Raw genomic sequence first — 19,720 nt, 5'->3', positions numbered from 1 at the left:
GTACACCGGGGAATCCCTCTGGGTGAACCTAGCCAGAGGCAACGAAAAATGCCTATATCTTGGTGTAATTTACAGACCTCCTAGACAGCCGGAAAACAAAGACATAGAATTAATCAAAGACATAGAGAATATCACTTTAAGGGGGGACACTGTACTGCTAGGAGACTTCAACATGCCCGATGCAGATTGGAACACACTCTCGGCGATGACCAGTGGCAGCAGAAGGCTATTATCCGCTATCAAAGGAGCACAACTCAAACAACTGGTATTGGAACTCACCAGGGCCCAGGCGATACTGGACCTGGTACTCACCAATGGAGAAAGAGTCTCGGAGGTCTCGGTAGGCGATAAGTTAGCCTCCAGCGACCACAACATGGTATGGTTCAAACTCAAGAAAGATTTCACTAGATCAAGCATGACAACAAAAGTACTCAACTTTCGTGGTGCTGACTTTAAACGCATGGGAGATTTTGTCCATCAGGCACTGCAAAACCAAGCTGTGGCCGATAATACGGAAGCTATGTGGTCAACCTTGAAATCTACCCTACAAGTAGCAATGAACCGCTACATAAAATCAGCAAGCAAACGGCAAAGAAACAATAGACCCCAATGGTTCACCGCAGAGATCTCAGACCTCATTAAAGAAAAGAAACAAGCATTCATTTCCTACAAAAATTCGGAGACAAGGGAGGCTAAATTAGAATACAAGGCCAAGTCTACAGTGGTGAAAGCGGCAGTCAGAGAGGCCAAGCATCGAGTTGAAATAAACCTTGCAAGGAACATTAAGAAAGGGGACAAATCCTTCTTCAGGTATATTAGTGACAGAAAAAGAAACACTGATGGGATAGTGCGCCTAAGGAAACCAGACGGGAATTATGTAGAATCAGATTCAGACAAAGCTGAACTACTAAATGAATACTTCTGCTCGGTCTTCACCTGCGAGGCACCGGGGTCCGGTCCACAGTTGCCGGCAAAGCAATGTTCAGAAGACCCGTTTCGGAATTTTGAGTTTACTTCCGGAGATGTCTACGACGAATTATCAAGACTCAAGGTGAACAAAGCAATGGGCCCGGACAATCTACATCCAAGAGTGCTCAATGAGCTCAGAGATGTCCTAGCGGAACCGTTATCTGTACTCTTTAATCTCTCCCTGAATACGGGAAGAGTCCCCTTGGACTGGAAAAGTCATTCCTCTGCACAAAAAGGGTTGCAGGACAGAGGCTGCGAATTACAGACTGGTGAGTCTCACATCGATAGTGTGTAAAATCATGGAAACACTAATCAAACGCAAGCTAGACACGATCCTGGATGAGAAGAATCTACGTGATCCCCACCAACATGGGTTCACCAAGGGTAGGTCCTGCCAATCCAACCTCATCAGTTTCTGTGACTGGGTAACAAGAAAATTGGATCTGGGTGAGTCCCTGGACGTAGTGTATTTGGACTTCAGCAAAGCTTTTGATAGCGTCCCCCACCGCAGGTTATTGAGCAAAATGAAATCGATGGGATTAGGTGATACACTAACCACATGGGTCAAAGATTGGCTGAATGGTAGACTTCAGAGAGTGGTGGTTGACGGTACCCTCTCTAAAACGTCGGAGGTGACCAGTGGTGTGCCGCAGGGCTCGGTCTTGGGCCCGATCCTTTTCAACATATTTGTAAGAGACATGACTCAGGGGCTTCAAGGTAAAATAACTTTATTCGCTGATGATGCCAAACTATGTAACATTGTAAGTGACAGCAATTTGTCTGACAGCATGACGCTAGACCTGCTTTTATTGGAACATTGGTCCTCAACCTGGCAGCTTAGTTTTAACGCTAAAAAATGCAAGGTCATGCATCATGGCAACAATAATCCGTGCAGAACGTACACATTGAATGGAGAAACCTAGGCAAGGACTGAAGCAGAACGAGATTTGGGAGTAATCATTAGTGAAGACATGAAAACTGCCAATCAAGTGGAGCAGGCTTCTTCCAAGGCCAGGCAAATGCTGGGTTGTATCTGAAGAAGCTTTGTTAGTCGGAAGTAGAGAATGACACGGTGGCGGTTTACCCGCGGCTACTGCGTTTAGCCGCGGGTAACCCGCCAAAAATGGGAATGAAAATTAGCAGCCTCTGCGGGGACGGGGACAAGGCCATCACCGCCCCGTGGAGCGGTGAATGGTGTCACCGCAGTGAGGCATAAAGGATCGTGTAGTTCCCGCAGCCCCCACCTGCCCACCCGCACGCCGGCTCGATCGTTTAACCAGCTTCCTCTCTCCACCTCACCTTAGTTTGCCGGCTTTCTTTTTCGGCGACCGGAACGCTTTCAAAAGAGCTGCGCATGCGTGGCTGCTCAGTATTCAATCTTCTGCTCTGACCCAACCGGAAACAGGAAGTTGCAGCAGAGCAGAAGATTGAACTTTGAACAGCCACGCGTGCGCGGCTCTTTGAAAGCGTGCCGGTCGCCGAAAAAGAAAACCAGCAAACTAAGGAGAGCTGGAGAGCAGTAGCATACCAAGGTGTGGGCGGGAGGGGCGAAAAAGGTATTGGCGCCAGGCCTTGGAGCACCGAGGCAGACCGCTTCTCCCCCCTCCCAGCTGAACCCCCGCTGACCCTCCTATCTCTCCCCCCCAAGTGAACCTTTCCGACCCTCCCAGCGAAAGCAGCAAACCTCCCTCCAGTAGCGTCGGCTTTCTCCTCACTCTGCCGCATCACTGATGACTTCATCAGTGACGCGGCAGAGGGAGGAGAAAGCCGCGAAGGAGGTTTGCTGCTCTCGCTGGGAGGGTCGGAAAGGTTCACGGAGGGGGGAGATAGGAGGGTCAGCGGGGGTTCGGCTGGGAGGGAGGGAGAAGCGGTCTGCCTCGTGCTCCATTACCTTCTTCGGGCAGCAGCAGCGTTTACAATTTGCTGCTATTGCCGGCTTCAGGCCTTGTTCTCTGCCGGGTCCTGCCTACTTCCTGTTTTCATGAAGACAGGACCCGACAGAGAGGTAGGCCTGAAGCGGGCAACAGCAGTGAATTGTGAATGCTGCTGCTGCCCGATGAAGCTCAGGACATCGGGGAAGGAGCAGGGAGAAACCGGCTGCTGGCTTGGGGGTGAGGGTAGGGAAAGAATCGTGGAAGTGGAGAAATTGGCATGATGGCTTTGTGGGGGCTAGGGGGAGAGAGAAAGAAAGGAAAAAATAAAGAGGGGGGGCCAGGGGGAGAGAGAAAGAAAGGCAGAAATAAAGAGGGGTCAGGGGGAGAGAGAAAGAAAGGCAGAAATAAAGAGGGGAGCCAGGGGGAGAGAAAAGAAAGAGGGGGGGGGGCAGGAGAAGAAAGAAGAAGGACCAGAGACTCATGAAATCACCAGACAAAAAGGTAGGAAAAATGATTTTATTTTCAACTTAGTGATCAAAATGTGTCCGTTTTGAGAATTTATATCTGCTGTCTATATTTTGCACTATGGCCCCCTTTTACTAAAACGCAATAGCGGTTTTTAGCGCAGGGAGCCTATGAGCGTCGAGAGCAGCGTGGGGCATTCAGTGCAGCTCCCTGCGCTAAAAACCGCTATCGCAGTTTAGTAAAAAGGGAGGGGGAATATTTGTCTATTTTTGTATAGTTGTTACTGAGGTGACATTGCATAAAGTCATCTGCCTTGACCTCTTTGAAAACCCGCGGAATATAAATGATAATTAACATTTTCTCTGCGTACAGCGTGCTTTGTGTTTTTAAAATTTTATTGTTGGTAGATCATTTTGACTTGGCCACAAAGGTAAGGGGGAGGGAGGGAGGGGAGCTGCTGAAAGACATCTAGTAATCCTTGCAGGCTTGACTGCAGGGAATTATTTTTGTAAAATCATGTTTTGTTATGTGACTGGCATTATCTAGACTTTAATTTCTATGAATGAATAGAATGAAAATGATATAAAATTACTTGCTTGCGGGGACCGCATGTTCCGGCTCACACAAGGAAGGAGGGGGTGAAAGGGAAAAAGTTTCTCTTCCTTGGAAATAGATTCTGAAGTGACCTCATCAAAGAAGACCAGCACCAAATGTACAAGAAATCCCTTAAACAATGTCAAAAGAGCCCAAAATAGAAAACTGCTACTGCCTTGAGACTCCATTATTGAAGGAATCAACTTGAAATTACAGAAGAGACAGGAAAAGGTTAAATGCCTCATGGAATCCTCAGGTACAAAACACAAACCAAATTGTGAATGAAATCAGAGCAGACAGTAAGAATTATAAAATTGATGTTATTATCCATCTGGAAAAAAAGGCGTACTAGAAATAATGCCTCAGCAATACAATTTTCAGAAGTTCTATTTGCTCATGGTAAGGGAGAAGAGAGACTGCTAGTGATGGTGGGGGGACTGATAGAAGATATGAAAGATGGGTGGTAGAAAGGAACAGAACAGACATTGAAAGAGGGTAGAGAGGAACAGACCCTGAAAGGAAATGTGGAAGGCAGAGTGGGGAGAAGACGCTGGAAGGGAAGAAGACAGATGCCAGACTATGGGGGAGCGGAGGGAAGAAGATGGGTGCTAGACGGGGACGGTGACAGGGCGGTGAAAGGGATGGCAGTGGCGGTGACGGGGCGGTGAAAGGGATGGCGGTGACGGTGACGGGGCGGTGAAGAGAACGGCGGTGACGGGGCGGTGCAGAGGATGGTGGGCCGGGGACGGTGCAGTGACGGGGACAGATTTTTTCCCCATGTCATTCTCTAGTCGGAAGCCCAATGTCATAATGCCATTGTACAGAACCATGGTGAGGCCCCATCTGGAGTACTGCGTACAGTTTTGGAGGCCACATTACCGTAAGGATGTGCTGAAGGTTGAGTCGGTTCAGTGAATGGTCACCATGATGGTCTCGGGACTCAAAGGTCTATCGTACGAAGAAAGGCTAAACAAATTGCGGCTATATTCTCTCGAAGAACGTAGGGAGAGGGGAGACATGATTGAGATGTTTAAGTATATCACTGGTCGTACTGAGGTAGAAGATGATATTTTCTTTCTGAGAGGACCTTCGGTCACAAGAGGGCACCCGCTGAAAATAAAGGGCGGGAAGTTTCATGGTGATACCAGGAAGTACTTCTTCACCGAAAGAGTGGTTGGTAATTGGAATGAGCTTCCAGCACAGGTTATCGAGGCCAGTAGCGTGCCAGATTTTAAGAACAGATGGGATGCTCATGTTGGATCTCTAAGAGGGAATGGGACATCAGAGTGTGATCTCTCACAGGGTAGTTAGGATGGTGGGTGGGTCAATAGAGTGGGCAGACTTGATGGGCCTTGGCCCTTTTCTGCCGTCACTTTTCTATGTTTCTATGTTTCTATTTATATTATGTAGGTATTTAAATGACTCTATCATATCTCCCCTCTCCCGCATTTCCTCCAAAGTATACAGATTGAGATCTTTAAGTCTGTCCCCATACGCCTTATCACGAAGACCACACACCATTTTAGTAGCCTTCCTCTGGACCGACTCCATACTTTTTATATCTTTTTGAAGGTGCAGCCTCCAGAATTGTACACAATATTCTAAATGAGGTCTCACCCGAGTCTTATACAGAGGCATCAATACCTCCTTTTTCCTACTGGCCATTTCTCTCCCTATGCAACCTAGCATCCTTCTAGCTTTTGTAGTCACCTTTTCAACCTGTTTGGCCACCTTAAGATCATCACACACAATCACACCCAAGTCTCGCTCTTTTGTCATGCACATAAGTTCTTCACCCCCTAAACTGTACCGTTCTCTTGCATTTCTTAGCATTAAATTTTAGCTGCCAAATTTCTGACCATTCTTCAAGCTTCACCAGGTCTTTCTTCATGTTATTCACACTATCCAGCGTGTCTATTGCAGATTTTGGTATCATTCACAAAGAGGCAAATTTTACCTGACAACCCTTCAGCAATATCATTTATAAAAATGTTAAAAAGAGCTGGCCCAAGAACAGAACCTTGAGGCACACCACTGGTAACATCCCTTTCATCACAACGGTCTCCATTGATCATTACCCTCTGTTGCCTTCCACGCAACCAGTTCCTGACCCAGCCCTTCACTTTGGGACCCATCTCAAGGGCACTCAGTTTATTTATTAGACGTCTGTGTGGAACATTGTCAAAGGCTTTGCTAAAATCTAAATATACCACATCTAGCGCACATCCTCTATCCAATTCTCTGGTCACTCAGTCAAAGAAATTGATCAGATTTGTCAGACAAGACCTACCTCTAATGAATCCATATTGCCTTCAGTCCTGTAATCCACAGGATTCCAGAAAATTGACCATTCTCTGTTTTAAAAGTGTTTCTATTAATTTGCTTACCACAGAAGTCAGACTTATCAGCCTGTAATTCCCTACTTCTTAATTACTTCCACTTTTGTGCAGAGGGACCACATTCACCCTTCTCCAGTCCTCTGGTACCACTCCTAACATAGCTGTATAATTTTATTCCATAATTATTTTGTTTTTTCCCCAGCAATACCAAATAGATATTTAAAAAAGGCGGAGATAGAGGGGAACCGTGGAGAACTCCACAGATGTTAGTCCAAATTTCTGATAGATCACTCCTAAACGAACGATAGGATCAAGAACCAAGAAAGCCCTTAAACCAGTATGTACATTTCCTGAAATACCTACACCATCCAAGCAATCCAGTAGCGTTTTATGATCCACCAGATCAAAAGCACTACTTAAATCAAGTTGTATTATGATTGCTCTTGAGCCAACTGTGAACAAGGAAACCAAGTAATCTAACAGAAATACAAGTACAGTCTCTAAACTATATTGAGGACGGAAACCTGATTGGGAAGGATACAAGATTAAGTATTTATCTAGATAGTCTTGTAATTGTATATTAACTAAACCCTCCAACAATTTAACAAGAAAAGGTACAAAAGCAACAGGTCTATAATTAGATGGTAATATGATTAGTTCTTTCAGATTTTTTACAATTGTGGTAATTATTATGTGCCCCCAAGTTAATGGAATCTCTCCATTAGCTAGCATGTAGTTCAACCATTCAAAGATATATTTTTGAAAAGCTAGTGGAGATGTTTTAAGGACATTAGGGGGACATGTGTCTAAAAAACAATAAGAATCAACATATTTATTGTAAAGAATCAGGAAGTGATTCCAGTCTCTTAAAAATATTCCAACTTAAATCTACTAGACTGGTAACCAGTGTAATTTCTTCAAAATTGGCATCATATGTGTCAACCTATCTACACCCAAAATTAACCTGGCCGCTGCATTTTGTATCAACTGTAACACTCTTCCTCTTGTCTTGGAAATTCAAAGGGAGAGTGCGTTGGAATAGTCCAACCTCAACAAAACCATCCCTTGTACAACAATTCTAAAATCATAGGTCAAGATCAATGGTTTAAGATAGGGAACTCCAGTCCTCGAGAGCCGTATTCCAGTCAGGTTTTCAGGATTTCCCCAATGAATATGCATTGAAAGCAGTGCATGCAAATAGATCTCATGCATATTCATTGGGGAAATCCTGAAAACCCGACTGAAATACAGCTCTCGAGGACCGGAGTTCCCTTTCCCTGGTTTAAGGCGATAAAGCAAATGAAGTTGACCAAAATATGTCTTTATGTAACCCCCTCCTTCTTGGACTGAGGTAAAAGGTATCCCTCTTGAAATAAGATTTGTTTTGTAGGCGTGCACACCGAGGGTTAAATTGATACCTTTCCCCAGGAGAAAGAGTGAATTACAGAAAAAAAAAAAATGAATGTAATATATAAAATGGTATAACCTTGAAATAAAAATATTTATTAAACATATAATAAAAGAGATATAAAGAAGCACTAAGGATTCAGTATTTAAATTAGAAATAATATTTAATAAACAAATGCTGTATAACAAATCTAGACAAAGAAATTCTACTTCTCCTCTGTATAGTTCTTCTTGGAGGTTTTTCAGGTTGGGTTATTTGAGGCTTTATGTCCTTTATATGTAGGGGGTACCACGTTGGCGCGCTGTTGCTAGCAGACTTTCTCTGGAACCAACCTACTACTCTGACTAAAACAAATCAATAAGGGAAAACCCTATCCTAATCTAATAACCGCAAAGTTGCCTAAATTACTTCCTAAGCTAGAAAAAAAGCCTGATAATTGATATTCCCTATATCTTTTCCCTCTCCAGAATTTCCTATTTCTCAAATCACACAAAAAAAACAAATTCTCAATAAACTTTAAACTAAACTAAACCTTAAGTTTGTATACCACATCATCTCCATAAAGATAGAGCTTGGCACGGTTTACAGGTAAATTCAATAAATGAGGGAAGGACATAAGAAATTATAGGTTATGAAGAGGATAGCTAGCATTACATTTTAAATAGATAGCTTTACATTTTGGAGAAAAGCCAGGTGTCAGATGCTTTTGGAATAACTGGAATGAGCCTGGGTTCAGCAGCGGGGCAGGGAGGTTATTTCAAATCTCAGTGAATTTGAAGAAAAGCGATTTCCCTAATTTACCTGCATACATGATGCCTTTTAACGAGGGGAAAAATAGTTTGAGTTTGTGGGCGGATCTGGTAGTGTCAGGTCTCGAAGAATTCCAGGATAGTGGAATTAGGGGAGGAAGAATGCCATATAGGATCTTGAATATTAGGCAGGTACATTTAAAGTGAATCCTAGAAATCACCGGAAGCCAGTGAAGTTTTGACAGAAGCGGGGAAACATGGTCAAATTTGTTTTTTGCGAAGATCAACCTAGCCGCAGTGTTCTGGATCGCTGAAATCTTTGAAGATTTTTATTGGTTAGACTTAGAAAGATGGAATTACAGTCAATACAGGGACATATTCAGGTGTTATAATTGCCAGGGCTTGCTTTAAACTATCCCAAGTTCCATCTGACCCCAGTCTAACAATGGGAATTCATAGAAACCCTGCTAGATACATTACAGGCATGAGCATTTCTCTATATGTCATTCTGTTTTGCACCTGCCAGCAGGTCATAGTTAGGTAGATGTTGAGATTGTTGGACCACATGGCTTCTACTGTGCATATCACACCCTTGGCAGATCTACATATGATAACTGTCTAGTGGCCCATAGGTTCTCTGTGGATTATGTCACCCACATGTGAGAATTATTGGCCTGCCATCCTCAGAAAACACCTACTACAGGTAAGTACTTTTGCTTTATAGGCTTTGCACAAGTTCACAAAGGTAAAATATCTGCGTATTTTCCCTTTGAGAAAAATATAGGAGATGTAACATGAGCATTTGCATTTGCTTTTTGTGTGGGCACTTTCAAAATGGAACATAGGGCAAACAGATTTTCAAAACACAATCAGCATACATTGGCACTCATTTTCAAAAGAGAAAAATGTCCCAAAAATAGCACAAAGCACCATATGGATGTTTTTTCATCAGAAAACATCCAAGTCAATATTTTTAAAAATTCAGATTTGAGACTGTTTTCTCTGCAGTTTATCTAAGTGGCAAGGCGTCGTGTTGGGGGCTTGTTTTGGACGGGATTTGGGCAGGCCCAGAATCTGAATGCTTTTTAGGGATATTGGAATATATACAGTGGTACCTTGGATTACGAGCATAATCCGTTCCAGGAGCATGCTCGTAATCCAAAATGCTCGTATATCAAAGCAAGTTTCCCCATAGGAAGTAAGGGAAACTTGCTTTGATATGTTCCCACCCCCCACCTTCCCCCCCCCCACGAGGCCAGCAGCACTGCTCACCCCCCACGAGAACCGGCATTGCTCCCCCCGAAGGCCCCCCCGCGAACCGGCACCTTCCCCCCGCGATACGGCACCCCCCGCCGCCATCGGGCACCCCCCACCGCCATCAGGCACCCCCCCGCCACCACCGGCACCCCCCCGCCGCGACCTGAAATCCCCCAACCCACCCGAACCCTCTTCTTACTTCCAGTGTAGCCTCCGCATTGACATCGGCACCGGCACTAGCATGTCCTGTGCGTTGGTGCCAGTGCCCGAAAATCTGCTTCCTGTGCCGGGCCTTGAGCATGCACGCATGCTCAAGGCCCGGCACAGGAAGCAGATTTTCGGGCACCGGCACCAACGCACAGGACATACTGGTGCCGGTGCCGATGCGGAGGCTACACTGGAAGTAAGAAGAGGGTTCGGGTGGGTTGGGGGATCTGAGGTTTCGGCGGGGGGGGTGCCCAATGGCGGCGTGGGGGGTGCTGGATCGTGGGGGGGAAGGTACCGGTTCGCGGGGGGGGGGGGGGGGGCGCTCGTACAGCGAGGCAAGCTCGATTTACGAGGCACCAAGTTTGCGAATGTTTTGCTTGTCTTGCAAAACACTCGCAAACCGGTGCACTCGTAAACCGAGGTACCATTGTATATGGAAAAAATTGGGATGTTTTTATCTGGATGTGTTTCAATCATGACTAAGTCAGAAAAAGGTGTCCTAACTGACCAGTTGACCACTGGAAGGATTAAGACATGCCCCCCTCCTTAATACCTCAGTAGTCACTGACCCCCCTCCCACCCTCCAAAGACGTGATAGTGACAGTATATATCAGACTCTGTGACAGCTTCAGATATTATGGCAGAAAGCTAGTGGTCAGTGCAGAGGACTGTAGAAAAAGGGACCATATCTCACTTTAGTATACTTGTGGTGGAAATTGTGAACCCCTAAAATACCAATTGTGCCTATCAAACTGGCTTTAGGCAACATCATTCCACAGAACACTCACTAATAGGTATGACTACAATCATTCATTATTTCTTGGACCATCACCAATCAGTTCTTTTAATTTCTTTAGATCTTTCGGCTGCCTTTCGACACTATCGATCATGAGCTGTTATTAAATAGGCTCCAATCTATAGGTGTTACAGACCAAGTTCTATCTTGGTTTCAATCTTACTTCTCTGATCGTTCTTCAACCGTGTTCTTCAATAATAAAACTTCCGACACTTTCACTACATTAAACGGCGTCCCCCAAGGTTCTATACTGTCTCCCCTTTTGTTTAATATCTTTCTTGCCCCACTGTTGACCTTATGTCAATCTATCGGCTTTAATGTATTTGCCTATGCTGACGATATTCAACTTTTGCATCCCATTGACACCAATAATCCTTTGGACATTTCCTTAATTAACACAAAACTGGAAAAAATCCACCACTGGCTGAACAATAATAGACTTGCATTGAATATTAATAAATCAAACGTGATGCTTTTTCCCTGGAAGGATAATCCCAAACTCAACCTTCCAATTTCTATCAAGGGTCAACCTTTGCAAGAGGTACACAATATTAAAATTTTAGGAATTATCTTTGATCACAAACTCACTTTTCATGACCATATCAGTAGCATTATCAAATCTTCCTTTTTCAGCTCCGACAAATCCGCTCCGTTTCACAATTTCTCTCTGCCGATTCTCTCAATATCCTTATTCATTCTCTTGTCATTTCCAAGATAGACTATTGTAATGCTTTGTTTGTTGGAATAGCTAAAAAAAAATTAAACATCTACAGATAATTCAAAACACGTCCATTAAGCTCATTTTTAAAGCCAAAAAATTTGATCATGTAACACCCCTTCTTAAGGAAGCCCACTGGCTTCCGGTAGCACATCGAATAATATACAAACTCTGCTTGCTCACATTTAAATCTCTTTCTTCTAAAAACCCGGCTTTCATTTACAAATTATTAATCCCTCACACATCAAATAGAACATTAAGATCTACCGAACAGCATTTGTTAACGATCCCTTCCCTTAAAATCATAAATACTCGACGACAGTTTATTTTTTCTGTTACAGCTCCCCAAACCTGGAACTCTCTCCCTGGTTACTTAAGAGAAGAAATTAACATAGAAAAATTTAAATGTAAACTGAAGACTTTTCTCTTTAATGACGCCTTCACAAATTAATCATAAAAACGTCCTATTAATCATTACTTGTTCTATTTAAATTAATTCTTCGTTTTAGAAATAATTTTACTTTCTTTCTACAATCTTATCTTAACAATATTATTATTATTACCCCTCCCTTATGTGTTCTCCCTACATGTTTCTTTAACTTTTACTTATATTGTAATTTCTTACCCATTCTTTCCCTCTGTTTCCAGTCTTATAAAATTTTGTCAATAGTCTGTTTTAGTCTCATTTATTGTGTTATCCCTTTTACATTGTAATTTTATCGAAATGTACATCGCTTAGAATTTAGATTAAGCGATTAATCAAATCCTCATTAAACTTGAAAATTGAAACTTGAGACATCGTCAGACCTGAGGGCCTTGTGTAGTGGTGTACAGGTAGGTGTAGTAGGTTTTTAGGTGGGCTCACAATACCTGATTCCCTTTATGTAAAGTCCACTGTATTGACCATTAGGCTGTCTTTCTAATCTGTTGGGATGTCTGTGTGGCCAGTTTACTATGGCTTGTTTTTGTGCATTTTTCTCTTAAGACTTTTTTGTTTGTTTGTTTTAATGGTACTTAAAGAAATACAGCATACAAAAGCGTCTGGAACATAGCATTTTTCCAAATAAAATAGATGTTTTTCTGGTTCACAAATTGCTATATTCAAGACGAGAATTTTAAACATTTTCAGCAATAAGTTTACAATTGGATTTAGACAACTTATTAAAAATGTCCTTCATTATATCCCTCCCTCTACCTAAGTCTGAGAACACTTCCTTGCAATGTGATTCTGTAACATTATGACCTATATCATACATGTCTTTAGTTGCATTGAGAGAGTGCTGTCTTCAGATGATGAATTAACCTGCATAACGGACTTTGAAAATATTGCTTTCCATATTAAGAGGAAATATAGGGTGAATACATACATTTTAACATTCCTTTTTTGTTTTTCAGGGATATAATCAAATTATAACCTACAGCAGACCAATATATTTTTCTATGCTGTGTGGCCTGACTTTACTACTGGATTCTGCTGCTAAAACCACAGGTTTCTCAACTGTCACAGTGTATGGTCTGAACCTTTTTGCTTCAGAATCACTTATAATGGCCAGAGACCAAATAATAGGTGGGTTATTCCTTATTCTCATCATGTTTGGAAAACAATTGAAAGTTGTGATGATATCTACAAGAGTTGAAAAATCAGAGAATTACACACAAATATATAAATTCTAGGAAGCACCCAGGACTTCCCTTATCCTCTCCCCCAAGATTTTTCAGAACAGTCTACTGTAAATATGTTCTACTGAAGAAAATGATAGTGAATTTCCTAGAATCCAATGGATTACAAGATACGAGGCAACATGACTTTACTAAAGGTAAATCATGTCAAACAAACCTGAGTGAATTCTTTGACAGGGAAATCAGAGAATTGGATTGAAGTTGTGCGCTAGAAGTAATTTACTTAGATTTCAGCAAAGCCTTTGACACGGTGCCTCATAGGAGGCTCTTGAATAAACTTGACGGGCAGGACCCAAAGAGTTGAACTGGATTAGAAATAGAGAATGACACGGGGAAAAAATCTGTCCCGTCCACTGCACCGTCCACGGCCCACCATCCTCTACACCGCCCCGTCACCGCCGTTCCCTTCACCGCCCTGTCACCGTCATCCCTTTCACCGCCCCGTCACCGCCACTGCCATCCCATTCACCGCCCCGTCACCGTCCCTGTAGCATCCATATAAGCCTCAGTACTGCAAAAAACCATGAAGACAGAAGAGAGTTCTGCCACTACTACTACTGCACTGAGAATCTGTTACAGTGCCTCTGCCCTGTAGTAAAAACAGAATATAAAATAAATCAATTAACTTGTCCTCCCTTTCAATGACATGTCCCCCATGTTCACCTATAGCTCGAATCAGGTCAATTGTGCACACTAAAAATGCAGGAGGATCTGGAACGTGAGCGCACGCAGGCAGTGATACAAAATAAGCAGACACCCGACCGACTGCAGTGTTCCGCCATCTCCCTCCCTCCATCTCACCTTAGATGTAGAGTATGCCGGCTTTCTTTTTCGCCCAGCCGCATGTGCGGGTGCTCATTTGTTCAATATTCTCCTCTGACGCAACCGGAAACAGGAAGTTGCAAGAGAGGAGAAGATTGATCAACGCGAGCGCGGCTTTTTGAACGCATGCGGCTGGGCGAAAAAGAAAGCCGGCATACTCTACATCAGTGTTTTTCAACCTTTTTACACCCGTGGACCGGCAGAAATAAAAGAATTATTTTGTGGACCGGCAAACTACTAGTACTAAAATTTTAAAACCCTGTTTCCGCCCCATCTCCGGAAGCTCAGTCACCTCAGCAACTATAGAAAAATAGACAAATATAGTGCAAAATATAGACAGCAGATATAAATTCTCAAAACTGACAAATTTTGATCACTAAATTGAAAATAAAATCATTTTTCCTACCTTTGCTGTCTGGTGATTGATTTCATGAGTCTCTAGTTGCGTTTCCTTCTGTCTGTGTATCCTTTCTTTCATTTCTTTCTTTCTGCACTCAGGCCCAAGAATTGTCCCTTTCTATTCCCTCCCTCTTTCCTTCCTATGTCCTTAGTGCCCCCGATGCCTCCTTCCCATGTCTTTAGTGCCCCCGGTACTTCCTTCCCATGTCCTCCTTCCTCTCTTTAGTGCCCCCAGTGCCTCCTTCCCATGTCTTTAGTGCCCCCAGTGCCTCCTTCCCATGTCCTTGGTGCCCCTTCCTGTCTTTAGTGCCCCCAGTGCCTCCTTCCCATATCTTTAGTGCCCCAGTGCCTCCTTCCCATGTCCTTAGTGCCCCTTCCTGTCTTTAGTGCCCCCAGTGCCTCCTTCCCATGTCTTTAGTGCCCCAGTGCCTCCTTCCCATGTCCTTAGTGCCCCTTTCTGTCTTTAGTGCCCCCAGTGCCTCCTTCCCATGTCTTTAGTGCCCCAGTGCCTCCTTCCCATGTCCTTAGTGCCCCTTTCTGTCTTTAGTGCCCCCAGTGCCTCCTTCCATGTCCTTAGTGCCCCTTTCTTTCTTTAGTGTCCCCAGTGCCTCCTTCCCATGTCTTTAGTGCCCCCGTTGCCTCCTTCCCATGTCTTTAGTGCCCCTAGTGCCTCCTTCCTATGTCCCTCTCACTGCCTTCCACACTTTGTCCCACCCCCACCCCCGAAGCCTGACTGCCTGCCTGTGCTTGTCTATCTTTTTCCCTCCCTAGCCAAAGCCAGCCTGCTGCCTCCGTGCCGCTAATAAAAAAAAGCCTCCCTTCTTTTCCTCTTCTCTTACCATCATGCTGCAGCTGCTAGAGCCGGAAGTCTTCTTTCCGACTCAATTCTGACGTCGGAGAGGACGTTCTGGGCCAGCCAGGCAGCAATTGGCTGGCCCAGAACGTCCTCTCCGACGTCAGAATTGACGTCGGAAAGACTTCCTGTCGGCTTTAGTAGCTGCAGCATGGCGATAAGAGCAGGAGAAAAGGAGAGGCTTTTTTTTTTTCTTCGGGCGGACCGGCAAAAATTCAACCGGCGGTTGCTCTTCAGTTCAAAAGTGAGGTGGAGGGAGGGAGATGGCGGGGACCGCGCGATCTTGATTACCTCACTGCGGGGACAAGTCCATTCACCGCTCCACGGGGCGGTGAATGGCCTTGTCCCCGTCCCGCAGAGGCCACTATTTTTTGTTCCCCGTTTTGGCGGGTTACCAGCGGCTAAACGCGGCTAGCCGCGGGTAACCGCCACCGTGTCATTCTCTAATTAGAAACTGATTGATGGACAGAAGCTAGAGGGTGGTGGTTAATGGAATTCGCTCAGAGGAAGGAAAGGTGAATAAGGATCAGTATTGGGTCCGATTCTGTTCAATATATTTGTGAACGACATTGCTGAAGAGTTAGAAGGTAAGGTTTGTCTTTTTGAGAATAAAACCAAGATTTGTAACAGAATGGACATCCCGGAGGAAGTGGAAAACATGAACAGAATGGACACCCCAGAGGGAGTAGAAAACATAAAAAAGAATCTGCAAAAGTTGGAAGAATGGTCTAATGTGTGGCAACTAAAATTTAATGCAAAGAAATGCAGAGTGATGCACTTAGGAAATAGAAATTTGAGGGAACCATATGTGCTGAGAGGTGAGAGGCTGATATGCAGTGCACAGATGGGGAGAGGGACCTTGGGGTGATAGTGTCTGAGAATCGGAAGGCTATGAAACAGTGTGACAAAGTGGTGGCTATAGTCAGAAGGATGCTGGGCTGTAGGAGATAGGAGTGATAGGAGATAAGAAGAATTCATTCCGGAAATGGAAAAAGGACAAAACCTAGGAGAACTGGAAAGAACACAGGAAGCATCAAAAAGAATGTCACCGCGTGGTTAGAAGAGCAAAAAGAGAATATGAAGAGAGGCTAGCCAAGGAAGCACGAAATTTCAAACCGTTCTTCAAATATGTTCAAGGGAAGCAGCCGGCAAGGGAGGAATTGGGTCCGCTGGATGACGGAGATAGGAAAGGAGTGGTGAAGGAGGAAAAAGAAGTGGCGGATCGACTAAACATGTTCTTTTCGTCAGTATTTACAAAAGAGGACACATCCAACGTGCCGGAACCTGAAAAAATCTTCATAGGAGATCAAGCAGATAAATTAACATCCATGGAGGTAAGCCTTGAAGACGTACACAAGCAGATAGATAGATTAAAAACTGACAAATCTCCGGGCCCAGATGGAATCCACCCTAGGGTATTGAAAGAACTAAAGGAGGAAATAGCGGAACTACTACAGCAGGTTTGCAATCTATCCCTGAAAACAGGTGTGATCCCGGAGGATTGGAAAATATGCCCATCTTCAAAAAAGGATTGAGAGGCCCCCAGGGAACTACAGACCAGTAAGCTTGACTTCGGTTCTGGGAAAGATGGCAGAAGCGCTGATAAAAGACAGCATCGATGAGCATCTAGAAAGGAACAAACTGATGAAAACAAGCCAACATGGCTTCTGCAAGGGAAGATCGTGTCAAATAAACTTATTGCACTTCTTCGAAGGAATTAACAAACGGATGGACTAAGGGGACCCCATAGACATCGTATACTTGGATTTCCAAAAAGCCTTTGATAAGGTACCCCATGAACGCCTACTGCGGAAACTAAAGAACCATGGGGTGGAAGAAGACGTACATAAATGGACCAGAAATTGGTTGGCGGGTAGGAGGCAAAGGGTGGGAGTGAAGGGTCACTACTCTGACTGGAGGAGGGTGGTGTTCTGCAGGGGTCGGTACTTGGTTCGTTGCTGTTCAATGTATTTATAAATGATCTAGAAACAGGGACAAAGTGTGAAGTTATAAAATTCGCAGATGACACAAAACTATTTAGTAGGATTAGGACTAAAGAGGACTGTGAAGATTTACAAAGGGACCTGAACAAATTGGGAGAATGGGCGACGAGATGGCAGATGAACTTTAATATAGAGAAATGTAAAGTCTTGCATGTAGGAAACAGAAACCCGATGTACAGCTATACGATGGGAGGGTTGGTAATGGGTGAAAGTAGCCTAGAAAAGGACTTGGGGTACTGGTGGACAAGACATTGAAGCCGTCAGCACAATGTGCAGCGGCCTCTAAGAAGGCGAACAGAATGCTAGGAATTATCAAGAAAGGTATTACAACCAGAACGAAAGAAGTTATCCTGCCGTCCGCATCTGGAGTACTGCGTCCAATATTGGTCACCGTACCTTAAGAAGGATATGGCGATACTCGAGAGGGTCCAGAAAAGAGCAACACGATTGATAAAGAGTATGGAAAACCTTTCATATGCTGAGAGATTAGAGAAACTGGGGCTCTTTTCCCTGGAAAAGCAGAGACTTAGAGGGGACATGATAGAGACTTACAAGATCATGAAAGGCATAGAGAAAGTGGAGAGGGACAGATTCTTCAAACTTTCAAAAACTACAAGAACGAGAGGGCATTCGGAAAAATTAAAAGTGGACAGATTCAGAACCAATGCTAGGAAGTTCTTCTTCACTCAAAGAGTTGTGGACACCTGGAATGCGCTTCCAGAGGGTGTGATAGGATAGAGCACGGTATTGGGGTTCATGTTGTATTCCTCCCTTTGTTGTTTGCGTGGGATTAGATAATTTCTTGAAGGAAAAAGGGATAGAAGGGTATAGATAGAGGAATACTATACAGGTCCTGGACCTGATGGGCTGCTTCGTGAGCAGACTGCTGGGCATGATGGACCTCTGTTCTGACCTAACAGAGACAATGTTTATGTTTTTATGTATAGAAAGAGGCAACCAGCAGAAGAAAGGAGGTGTTGATGCCCCTGAACAGGTCATTGGTGAGGCCCCACCTGGAATACTGTGTTCAGTTTTGGAGGCCTTATCTGGCTAAGGATGTAAAAAGACTTGAAGCAGTCCAGAGAAAAGTGACAAAAATGGTATGGAGCTTGCACCAAAAGGCATAAATGAAGAGATTGGAAAACCTGCATATGTATGCTCTAGAAGAGAGAAGGGACATGGGAGATATGATACAGACATTTAAATACTTGAAAGATATTAATACAGAAACAAATCTTTTCCAGAGAAATCAAAATGATAAAACTAGAGGGCAAGAATTGAGGTTGCGAGTGGCAGACATAGGAATAATATTAGGAAATTATTTTTCACTGAGAGGGTTGTGGATGGCTGGAATGCCCTCTTGAGGGCGGTGCTGGAGATGAAAACAGTGTGGTGGAATTCAAAAATGTATGGGACAAATACAGAGGATCTCTAATTAGAAAATAAATGGTAAAAAACAAACTAAGGCCAGTATTGGGTGAGCTGCGGGTAACCCGCCAAAACAGTGACAAAAAAAATGGTCACCAATAGTATGGGGCAGTGAATGGCCTTGTCTCCACAGTTAAGGGAGGGAGCACGTGTGGTCCGGCAGCCCCCTCCTTCCCGCCGTCCATAAGGGCATCTCCCTCCCTCCCTTCCCCATACCTTTGTGGCAATTTCTACAAGGCTGTTCTTTCTATTGCAGCCAGAGCCTTGAAGTTGCATCGCATGTGGCTGCCAGAAAGGTCTCCTCTGATGCAACTTCCTTTTTCCGGTTGTGTCAGAGGAGACCTTCCGGTAAGGAGAAGGGAGGGAGGGAGATGCCCGTATGGACAGCGGGAGGGAGATGCCCGGACATATGGCAGGAGGGAGGGGGGTTGCTGGACTGTGCGAAGGGAACTGTGGAAGAGAGAGAGGGGAGAAGATGCTGAAAGGAACTGGGAAAGATAGAGTGGGGAGAAGACACTGAAGGGAACTAGGGAAGAGAGAGTGGGGAGAAGATGCTGAAGGGAACTGGGGAAGAGAGAGTGAGAAGAAGACGTTGAAGGGACCTGGTGAAGTGAGAGATGGGAGAAGACGGTGAAGGGAAATGGGGAAGAGAGAGATGCCAGACTATGGGGGAAGCAGAAGGAAGAAGATAGATGCCAGACCAATGGGGGAGGGACAGATGGAAGGAAGAGAGAAGGCAGACAGTGAATGGAAGGAATTGAATGAGGAGAAGATGAGGAAAGCATAAGAACATAAGAATTGCAGCTGCCGGGTCAGACCAGTGCTTCATCGTGCCCAGCAGTCAGCTCTTGCGACGGCCCCTAGGTCAAAGACCAGTGCCCTAACTGAGACCAGCCCTACCTGCCTACGTTCGGTTCATCAGAAACTTGTCTAACTTTGTCTTGAATACCTGGAGGGTGTTTTCTCCTATAACAGCCTCCAGAAGAGCATTCCAGTTTTCCACCACTCTCTGGGTGAAGAAGAACTTCCTTACATTTGTACAGAATCTATCACCTTTTAACTTTAGAGAGTGCCCTCTTGTTCTCCCTACCTTGGAGAGGGTGAACAACCTGTCTTTATCCCTTCAGTATCTTGAATGTTTAGATCATGTCCCCTCTCA

General features: G+C 44.3%; 1 protein-coding gene across 1 annotated transcript in view; it reads left to right on the top strand.

Annotated features, from left to right (window-relative positions):
- PCNX2 (pecanex 2) overlaps positions 1 to 19,720 on the top strand; it is a 1,104,481-nt gene that overhangs the window by 397,723 nt on the left and 687,038 nt on the right. The window contains 1 exon segment of the mRNA XM_033937641.1: positions 12,772 to 12,943. Coding sequence (XP_033793532.1) covers positions 12,772 to 12,943 — 172 coding nt within the window.

The sequence above is a fragment of the Geotrypetes seraphini genome, chromosome 3, assembly GCF_902459505.1.
Source record: "Geotrypetes seraphini chromosome 3, aGeoSer1.1, whole genome shotgun sequence".
NCBI lineage: Eukaryota > Metazoa > Chordata > Amphibia > Gymnophiona > Dermophiidae > Geotrypetes > Geotrypetes seraphini.
The sequence above is the reverse complement of the archived record's forward strand: the minus strand, read 5'-3'. Positions and strand labels throughout refer to the sequence as shown.